This window comes from Eptatretus burgeri, chromosome 2 (assembly GCF_056783735.1).
Source record: "Eptatretus burgeri isolate ZD-2024b chromosome 2, Ebu_testis_v1, whole genome shotgun sequence".
NCBI classification, from domain to species: domain Eukaryota; kingdom Metazoa; phylum Chordata; class Myxini; order Myxiniformes; family Myxinidae; genus Eptatretus; species Eptatretus burgeri.
In genome coordinates, this window is record NC_140962.1 from 113,079,664 (window position 1) to 113,090,497 (window position 10,834).

General features: G+C 46.4%; 1 protein-coding gene across 4 annotated transcripts in view; it reads right to left on the reverse strand.

Moving 5' to 3' along the window:
* Positions 1 to 9,104, reverse strand: part of LOC147032854 (DEP domain-containing protein 1B-like) — a 51,185-nt gene extending 42,081 nt beyond the window's left edge. For 2 of the 4 annotated variants that reach the window (XM_085870789.1, XM_085870788.1), the window contains exon 1: positions 8,866 to 9,104. In XM_085870789.1, the coding sequence (XP_085726915.1) occupies positions 8,866 to 8,913 (48 nt within the window). In that variant the 5' untranslated portion in view covers positions 8,914 to 9,104. Of the gene's footprint in view, positions 1 to 6,200; positions 6,406 to 8,666; positions 8,766 to 8,865 lie in introns of those variants that run through there. The other 2 variants (XM_085870790.1, XM_085870791.1) reach the window with 2 other exon arrangements.
* Between the last annotated feature and the right edge of the window lie 1,730 nt (positions 9,105 to 10,834).

Consider the following 10,834-nt stretch of genomic DNA (forward strand, 5'->3'; position numbering starts at 1 on the left):
AGTAGGAAAAGTTGCTCGGACAGGCAAGGTAGTGACGACAGAGCATACATTGCAGGTGTGTCCGCACTCTCTCAGTAATATGTCGTTCTTTGCTTAATAGTGGTGTACACGGTTGAGAGGCATTACATACCTGTAATACCCTGCAAACATCAACTGGACTCCAGTGTATCTTTTACTATTAACAACTGACCCGAGCGGTCTCACTTACAGGACGACCATTTCACATTGGAAATAACTGGGTCCAAGTGTGTGACCCATTGAAGATAAAGTCAGGCCAACGAGGAACTGGCATTGCAGCAATGCCACTCATGGGCAGAGTATTTGCTGTCGTTCCTTTTATATTTGTTTTTGTTTTTTTTTCATTTGAAGAGGAACACTGACTGGTTGTTACTGTTCGGAAAAAAAAAGATATTGCTAAAGCCCAATTCAAAACTGAACACGTTGACGTCAGATGTGCACACCTCCGAGGTATACCTGTTAATTTTCAAAAGTGTGCTTTTCATGGACATTCCAGTCTGGAGAAGGAAAGTTCAAGAGGATAAGCATTCTTTTGGCAAAGAGAAAGCATAGCAGTTCTTTTTTTTCTATTCTGGCTCATGTCACATAATGTGTAAACATCCTGTATTATCACAGGGTTCGTTTTCTGGAAATCAGTAAAACATGGTGAGATTGCATCAGTTGATACAGAATATTTCTGAATGGGAAATAAACTTTGCCAAGTCCAGACTGAACCGTAAGGCTTAAAAACAGGCTTGCCCGGGTCAGCCTGGGCCGTAAGGAAAAGTGGCTTTAGTGGGCTCCTTACTTTCCAGATAATACAAAGCACGTTTTGCATTTACTAAATTGCTTATTGTTCATCGTGGGACGAGTACAGAACATCCCGGGAAATGTTCACTAGCTGGACTGACGACTGCAATTGGAATCTCGAATAAGTTCAAGCTGGCGGAGGATTGGAAGCCGTTGCTCGACGTGTTCGCAGAATCAGAAAAGTGCCATCTCGGTAACAGAGCAGGACCCGAGAGTCCCTCGGCTTGTGCTCGAGGCACACGGGTGCGAATACAATTGGTTTTCCCCTTCGGACTGACTTGTACTTTGTTCAGGGTGGAACATGAATCTTGCGTCGATCATACAAAACCAGGCGAAGGTAGCAGTGAGGCATCGGAGAAAGAGCCACAATTTTTGGGAAGGTGAGGCTAGGGGTTGGGAAGAGGTCGAGGTCGTGTAAAGATCTTCAAATTCATCAGTGATCAAAACATGTTGCGTAACGGTGACCATTGTGAGACGGTCGATTAAGGAGCCCTCTCCTGAAAAAATGGAAAGTTTAGATGTATCTTGAGATTAATTGTTATCAGTGTCTAAAAACTGCCTGTGATTGGTAGCTTTCAAATTCAAACAAACAGACTCGACCCATTAAAATGTCCGTTTTTGTTGTTTTTGATTGACTAAGTGCAAAACAAAACTAAAAGGAAATTTTCTCCTCGACCTTCCGATTCCATACTACGGTATTCTAAATGCTTGGCATTACTTGAAATGCAAGCATTCGCCTAGATCCATTCACCAATGTCCCACACATAGAATCGTTGCGTACTTCATCATTTTCTATGCAGACTATGGCTGCTGGTTGCATCATTGCTGGGAGCACGGCTGTCCTGCTGATGCAGTGCCCCCTTAATTTCAGTCAGATGGTACTCATTTTGTCGACCGGTGAAGGATGACAGGCTGAGTCAACCCACCTGGTGTTATTTAACGTACGACAGAAGCTCAAGACCCTTGGATCTGAACCGTTAAGCCAACACCAGGCATTGTATCTACTATGAATGGACGAGTTTTTTTTGTGGAGTTCTACTAGAGCTTTCTGATGTGGAGTGTGATGATCTCCCGAGTTGACGGGACTAATTAACTACAAATAATTCGGAAGAATTCCCATGTTTTAAACGCACGCCATGTTAAGGTGAACAGCAGCTTTAGAGGTCCTTCCAGAGTATGGCATTCTAATTACAAATTAAATCACAAAAATAATGATGACATTGAAACAAAGCATATTTTAATTAATACTAATAATATCAACAACAATAATGGTCGCGTAATTTGACAATAACAACAAACGTACCAATTCCCGCCGTGGCCGAAACACATCTGTGCTTGGTGAAAGACAAGCGAATCCTCAAGCAGTACCAGCAGGCGGGTATGCAACAAGGCCGTGAAGACCAATGGACCAACGTGCCCACTCGTACTTTATAAATGGATGACACTGCACCAATGCTTCAGAATAAAGTACGTCATGGTAATTGATAATGAGATGCATCAGTAGTTTATGATAATGCATGCATACGTGGGTGCACCGCGACATTGTTAAGCAGAGTCATGTGACCTGCCCATGTTCCGATGCTGTGCGTTGCGTTGCGTTGCGTCGCGTCGCGCTGCGCTGCGTTGCGCTGCGCTGCGCTGCGTTGCGTTGCGTTGTGTTGTGCTCGTGTCTGGATTAAACCTGTTGTTCCCACTTCAGAGCCTTCGTCCCTGTCTCGTGAGTACAATACAGTGGCGACGAGGATGTCTTCGTGCATCGGCATATTGCAACAATACGCAGTGGGGGATGATTGGAAAGACTATACCGATCGTCTGAAGCAGTACTTCGTGGCAAACAAAATGGACACCGATGAGGACGCTGAAAGGTGGTGAGCTGGATTACTGTCCGTATGCGGCGCCCCGACGTACACCCTCATCAAAGATCTTCTTGCCCCAGCCAAACCTTCTGACAAGTCATATGAAGAGCTCGTCAATCTCGTGAAAAGACATTATCACCTCAAACTGGGTAAGATCATCTCGAGATAGAAATTTTATCCCCACTATCGTCAAGAGGGTCGGTCAGCATCCGAGTTTGTGGCCGATTTACGCCGACTCACCGAACATTGTGAGATTACAGATAAACTTGAAGAGATGTTGCGTAACTTATTTATAAAAGGCATCAATGACGACTCAATTCTGCAGAAACTCCTTCCTGAATCCGACCCCAATTGAGCTCAAGTCATGGAAATAGCCACTGCGTGAATGCAAACTGCCGAGAGCCTGCGTGTGATCTCCAATAAGTCAAAAGTTATCCAGCAGGACCCATTGGTTAACAAGGTAACCTTTGGCTTCAAGCAAAAGTGTTTTAGCAAGCCACCAAGTTCACCTCCACCTCCTGACATTTCCGAATTTACCCGGAAGGTTGGGGTAACTTGTTGGCGTTGTGGTGGTAATCATCAAGCTTTCCAATGTTGGTAGAGGAATTATACCTGTGACACCTGTGGTAAGCAGGGACACTTGAAGTGTTATTCTCAATCCAAGTTGAAGAACTTGTGTCCTGCTTATCACATTGGGGTGAACCCTGATGCAGCGGACAATGGGTCACAGAGCACAGCCTGCAGCTGAGAGTCCAGTAAGGAACTTTATAAGGTTTCCTCTGTTGGAACAAAGAGCTCCGACGCTCCAATTATAGTTGATGTAACAATCGATAAGATCCCTGTGAGTATGGAAGTTGATACCGGTGCTTCCAGATCAATTATGAGCGAGAACAAGTTCACCTCCATCTACCCTCCAAGAAATGCTCCTGCACTCCAGCCTGTATCTACTGACTGGAGAACATACACCAAGGCGGTGGTTCCTGTAGTTGGCTGAGCTAACGTAACTGTAGGATATGGAAACAGCACTCATGTCCTCCCACTGCTGATCGTGTGTGGAGAAGGACCAACCATCTAAAAGCCGAGATTGGTTACGAATAATCAGACTGAATTGGAGTGACGTAAACAGTCTCCAACTCTGATGCTGGATACGATAACGTGCTCAACAAGTACCCTGGCCTGTTCAGTGATGGTGTTGGTGTCTTAGCAGGGCCAAAAGTGGATTCATGTTTCTGCAGATGCTCAGCCATCATTCCATAAGGCTAGACCTGTGCCCTACATGATGCGATCAATGATCGATTGTGAGCTTGATCGCCTGTAGAGGGCATCATCTCACCAGGTGAGTACTCCGACTGGCCAGCACCTATCGTTCCAATACTCAAAGCAGATGGAACAGTGCACATTTGTGGGGACTACAAAATGACAATCAACCGCTATTCAAAGCTGGATGGCTACCCTTTGCCCAAAGCAGAGGATCTGTTCAGCAGTCTTATGGGTGGCCAGACATTCACGAAGCTTGACTTGACCAATGCTGATGCTCAAATGGAGCTGGATGATGATTTCAATCCCTATACATGCATCAACACTCATCGAGGACTCTGCGTGTATAACAGATGCCCATTTGGCATATGCTCTGCTGCACCAACCTTCCAAAGCAAGATGGAGACATTTTTGAAAACTGTATCAAAGACAGTCATATTTCAGGACGACATACTAGTGGCTGGCAAGTCACAACATGAACACCTCGAGAACCTTCGCAAAGTCCTCAATCGGCTGTCACAAGCTGGGCTATGCCGAAGGCATGAGAAGTGTATCTTTATGGCACGTGAAGTTGAATACCTGGGTCATCAAATCTCCTGTCAAGGCTTTTTGCCCTCTCCGAGCAAAGTTGAGGCAATTGTGAATGCACCAATTCCACAAAACATTTCAGAACTACGTGTATTCCTGGGTATGTTGACCCTTGCTGGTTATTACTGTTCATCAGTTTACAGCCTGGGTCAGGAAGTGTACTGTGCTGACGCCCTCAGTCACTTGCCGCTTCCCATAACCATCCCAGAACCTCCACAATCTGGCGATATCATTCATCTCATGGCCAATGTCATTCACGATGAGGCACCCGTTATCGTGAAACAGATTGCTTGTACTACCAATAGCAATCCAGATTTGTCACAAATTAAACGCTGTGTTATGTAATGTAATTGGGCATCACCACCGGAACCGGCGAAACCGTACCTCATCTGGAAGGATGGGCTCTCTGTTGATGCAGACTGCCTGCTTTGGGGTAGCCGAGTGATAATTCCATCTAAACTCCACGGGAAAATTATCAGTTTACTCCACAATGCTCAACCAGGCATAGTCACCATGAAGGCTTTTGCCCAAGCCCATGTTTGGTAGCCTGGTTTGGACAGTGACATTGAGCCCAGTGCACGCCATTGTTACGCTTGTCAAGCTCATGCCAAGACAATGCCACAGTCTCCATTGGCCATGTAGTCGTGGCCATCAAAACCATGGTCCAGACTACACATCGACCATGCTGGTCCATTTCAAGGGAAGCTTTTTCTTTTTGTTGTTGATGCCCACTCCAAATAGAGTGAAGCTCTCGTGGTGCCATCCTCATCCTCTGCCGTAACAATTGAAGATCTACATACCATGTTCACACAACATGGTATTCCAAACTCCGTTGTATCAGATAATGGATCATCATTTATGAGTTCAGAGTTTCAGAACTTTTGTAAAAATAAATGGCATTAAGCACTACACATCTGCCCCCTAAAAACCTGCCAGTAATGGTCAAGCCAAACGTGCTGTTCAGATCATCAAGAATGGTCTAAGCCGCGTCAAGGAAGGCTCCATCCAATGTTGTCCAACTCGTGTGTTGCTCAACTACCGCACCAGACCACCTGCCAAGCTTCTGATGGGTCGTGAATTAACAACACGGTTATCATTAGTCCAAGCGGACATAACGGTCCAGGTTGAGAATAACAAGTATCAACAGAAACGTAATCACGACCAAACGTCTGTGCACCACAACTTCCAGATGGATGATCCTGTAAACGTGTTGAACTCCGGATGTGGAACCACGTGGTTATCTGGCATCATTATCGATAACATTGGTGAAATGATGTTTCTTGTGAAGTTGTGTGATGGTAGATGCCTGCGTAAACATGTTCACCAACTCAGGTTATGTCATGGGGAGCCAAACATTGAATCGGCTCAAGTGCCTTTGTCACCCACTCCTGTATTAACACAACCTGCGTTTGAACCTGAGTGTTTCCTCATGAAAACTTTTTACCTATAAATGTACCTGAACTCCTTCCCGACCTTGTACCCCTTATTGAGAAGCCCACAGCAGTTGCAAGCAAAGACAGCCCTCCACCAGCCCTTAGACGATCAGCTCGTGTCTGTAAGCCTCCTGAGTGTCTTAATTTGTTTAACAAAAAAAAAGAAAAATGGGGAGGGGGGGGGGCAGTGCCACAATGAACTATATACATAATGTTTAAAAGCAAGATGAACGAGAAGGGCACTCGATATAGCACATACCTCTGCCACGTAATGCCTGATCCAGTAGAACACATCGGGCTCAGGACATTTTTGAGATATCGCGCTATGTCTCGTTTTTGGCCCGATGTCTCACCGATGACGAATGACTTTAAAAACTATAGTACATAGTCAGATCCACATTCGGATCTTCACCAAAACCGAATCGGTTCGTCCTCGTCACACACCCAACCTGTCTGCAAAATTTCATCCGGATCAGTCTACAACTTTGAGATATCCTACACACAGACAAACACACAGAAAGGGGTGAAAACACAACTTCCTTCACCCTCGGTGGTGGAGGTAATAAACACAGTTTGGTGTTACTGTTGTAAAAAAAATCTTGTCCTGCCTGTTCTTCATCAGTGGAAGCAAGAAAAACAAACAAACAAACAAACAAACAAACAAACAAAGTGTACACCTGATACCAGCATTACTGAAGCTCATCTCAACAGTCACGCACTGGTTGGAACGTGTTTTTACGAGATTTTATTCCGCAAAATACGAGTACAACTGTTACTCAGCATATAATAAACACGGTCTATGGATGGGAAGAATGACACCAAGTGTCAAAGGTCACACTGCAGCACCTCACATAAGGATATCGATTTATTTCTGTCTCCAAATGTGGAAAATTGGATTCACCCTTCTTAAGTATTTTGTTTCACAGCCTGCACTGCCCCCACTTGAGGCTATACTGGTTATCCAATAGCTGTCAGATTTAAGCATTTTGAGATTTTGCTTTCAAATACAAAATACTGATATAAGAAATCAAACTTCAGAACAACGGAGTACGATAGGACCACGGGGGTCATCGCCTGAGAGCAAAGAGGAGGAGAGATAAGGGTCTTTCACTCAGGTAGTTAATGCATGGAATGGTCTACCTGGAAAGGTAGTGGAAGCAGAAAGTAGACAGGTTTCAATTAGAATTAGATAGGTATCTCAAAGCATTGGAGATGAAGGGGTATCGGGATATTGGTGCACCTGGTGTTGGCTTAAGAGTCATTCCACCTCGTATCACCGGAGGTCTCCCAGTTGACCCCCTCAGATTTACTTTAAACTTTCATAAAATAGTTCCCAAGTATCAAAATGAAGCTGCGTAAAATTTTAGGTCCATAGATGCGGTCAACTCCGGGATATTGAGGGTTAAAAATGTGGATGTGGCCCTATTTTTATGGTTGTTGCAGCATCACAAAATGAACGGCTACTTTTAAACTCCCACAACTTTTTAAATATTAATGCTGGAGCCTTGAAATTTTCACAGATTATTCTTCTCTATTCTATTCTATGGCCGCCGCAGGGACGCCCTTAGGTCACCGTGCGACATCAAATCAAAGACCGTACGGCACCCCCACGTTTTCGGTCTCCACAATTTGTAGATAACCCGTGCGGCTACCCGAAAAATAAAAACATATGTGACTGCGACATTGTGTGACCGTGGAAATACTGCGGCCGCCGTATAATTGCGAGTAGCCGTAGATTTTGGAGACCCCACGGCCACCGTGGCAAATGTGACCTAGGCCTCAAGGCCTTCAACACAGCCTCAAGGCCTTCAACACAGCCTCAAGGCCTTCAACACAGCCTCAAGGCCTTCAACACAGCCTCAAGGCCTTCAACACAGCCTCAAGGCCTTCAACACAGCCTCAAGGCCTTCAACACAGCCTCAAGGCCTTCAACACAGCCTCAAGGCCTTCAACACAGCCTCAAGGCCTTCAACACAGCCTCAAGGCCTTCAACACAGCCTCAAGGCCTTCAACACAGCCTCAAGGCCTTCAACACAGCCTCAAGGCCTTCAACACAGCCTCAAGGCCTTCAACACAGCCTCAAGGCCTTCAACACAGCCTCAAGGCCTTCAACACAGCCTCAAGGCCTTCAACACAGCCTCAAGGCCTTCAACACAGCCTCAAGGCCTTCAACACAGCCTCAAGGCCTTCAACACAGCCTCAAGGCCTTCAACACAGCCTCAAGGCCTTTTAACACAGCCTCAAGGCCTTTTAACACAGCCTCAAGGCCTTTTAACACAGCCTCAAGGCCTTTTAACACAGCCTCAAGGCCTAAAAGTCACATTAGAATTTTCAAGGTGCCCGCAAGGGGACCACAGGGGGGGCCGCAGGGGGCCAGCTGACATAAGGCCCTAAGGCGAACGTGCGGCCAGACGGACGGGAACGAGTGGGTTCATTTTTTTTTTTTTTACCACTTTTTTTTTTTCGGCTTGTCGAATTGCAACGGCGAACGTAGAAATGAAAAAAGTTATAACTCATATCTGTATAGTTTATAACCCTAACAGCGTTATAATTCCACGGCGACCCCTACGGCCTGAAAAAGAAACCAAACGGCGGAGGGCCACCCTGAGGCCACCGCACGTTTCTGTCAATTCAGAGGGCGTACGGCCGCCGTATCCTCGCCGTAGAGCAAATGTGACTTAGGCCTAACCGAACGTCGAGGAACCCGCAGTTTAATCATATCCACCTGATAACGACATTTCACAATCCGCCTCCTCACATTTCAAGACCTTTAACCCCCTTGTTCTCCTCCCCAAACACGGACCACCTTCGGGTAACTCGAAACCCTTAACCCCCGCCCTCCTCTCCTCCCCAACTCAACGCCCTCTCTCCTCGTCATGTTATCAATGTCCGTCCAACGGCCCGTCACGGATTCCTTCGCTCACCAGCCGGGTGGCCCGGTACGGAGCTCCTGGAATGGGACTCGCGTCCATAACGTTGTTATCCCACGGATCAGAAGTCGCATGAATCGACCATTGAATGTTCAGATGCCGAGTAATTGCGCAGGTAACCAGGTAAGGTGGCACGCTCCTCACATTTTTCAAACACGTTCGGTGTTGTCGCTCATTGGCTGGCTTCTTTGAGTAGCAGCCAATCACAGAAGAGCTCCGCCCATCAATCAGAATTTTTCTCACGATGCCGAATTTAACGACCTGCTTCGAGCTCCTCCGGGTCCTTTTACCCATCGTGCCGGGATCCTCGACCAACCGTCCATAGCGATGATATTATGATGCCAACCGGAAGCAGGGCATTTGCCACGATGACGGACGAAAGCAAAAGGTACCGAGGAATCTATGAGGTCCACTAAAACTGAGATATCGAAAACCGAGACACCACCCCGATGGGTGACCTCCGAGAGACAGCACCACCTGCTGGTTTTAACTCAGACCGCAGGTTTTGGTTAATCCTTCCATCTGTTGAGCACAATGCTGGACGGGTCACCACTCCGACACAAGATACTCAAAGGGCTCAATCATTCCAGCAAGCTGGCACTCATTTTGCCAACCTCAGAAGGATGACAGGCAGAGTCAACAGGCAGAGTCAACCCCACCTGGTATTAATTCAACAGCCGAGCAGGATTTGAACTCAGGATCCTCGGATCCCAAGCTGACCATCCCAACCATTAAGCTAACATCATGCATTTTTGGTCAATCCCACCTGGTATTAATTCAACGGCCGAGCAGAATTTGAACTCGGGATCCTCGGATCCCAAGCCGACCATCCCAACCATTAAACTAACATCATGCATTTTTGGTCAATCCCACCTGGTATTAATTCAACGGCCGAGCAGGATTTGAACTCAGGATCCTCGGATCCCAAGCCGACCATCCCAACCATGAAGCTAACATCATGCATTTTTGTTCAATCCCACCTGGTATTAATTCAACGGCCAAGCAGAATTTGAACTCAGGATCCTCGGATCCCAAGCCGACCATCCCAACCATTAAGCTAACATCATGCATTTTTGGTCAATCCCACCTGGTATTAATTCAACGGCCGAGCAGGATTTGAACTCAGGATCCTCGGATCCCAAGCCGACCATCCTAACATCATGCATTTTTGGTCAACCCCACCTGGTATTAATTCAACGGCTGAGCAGGATTTGAACTCAGGATCCTCGGATCCCAAGCCGACCATCCCAACCATTAAGGAAACATCATGCATTTTTGGTCAATCCCACCTGGTATTAATTCAACGGCCGAGCAGGATTTGAACTCAGGATCCTCGGATCCCAAGCCGACCATCCCAACCATTAAGCAAACATCATGCATTTTTGGTCAACCCCACATGGTATTAATTCAACGACCGAGCAGAATTTGAACTCAGGATCCTCGGATCCCAAGCTGACTATCCCAACCATTAAGCGAACATCATGCATTTTTGGTCAACCCCACCTGGTATTAATTCAACGGCCGAGCAGGATTTGAACTCAGGATCCTCGGATCCCAAGCCGACCATCCTAACATCATGCATTTTTGGTCAATCCCACCTGGTATTAATTAAACGGCTGAGCAGGATTTGAACTCAGGATCCTTGGATCCCAAGCCGACCATCCCAACCATTAAGCTAACATCATGCATTTTTGGTCAATCCCACCTGGCACTAATTCAACAGCCGAGCAGGATTTGAACTCAGGATCCTCGGATCCCAAGCCGACCATCCTAACATCATGCATTTTTGGTCAACCCCACCTGGTATTAATTCAACAGCCGAGCAGGATTTGAACTCAGGATCCTCGGATCCCAAGCCGACCATCCCAACCATTAAGGTAACATCATGCATTTTTGGTCAATCCCACCTGGTATTAATTCAACGGTCGAGCAGGATTTGAACTCAGGATTCTCGGATCCCAAG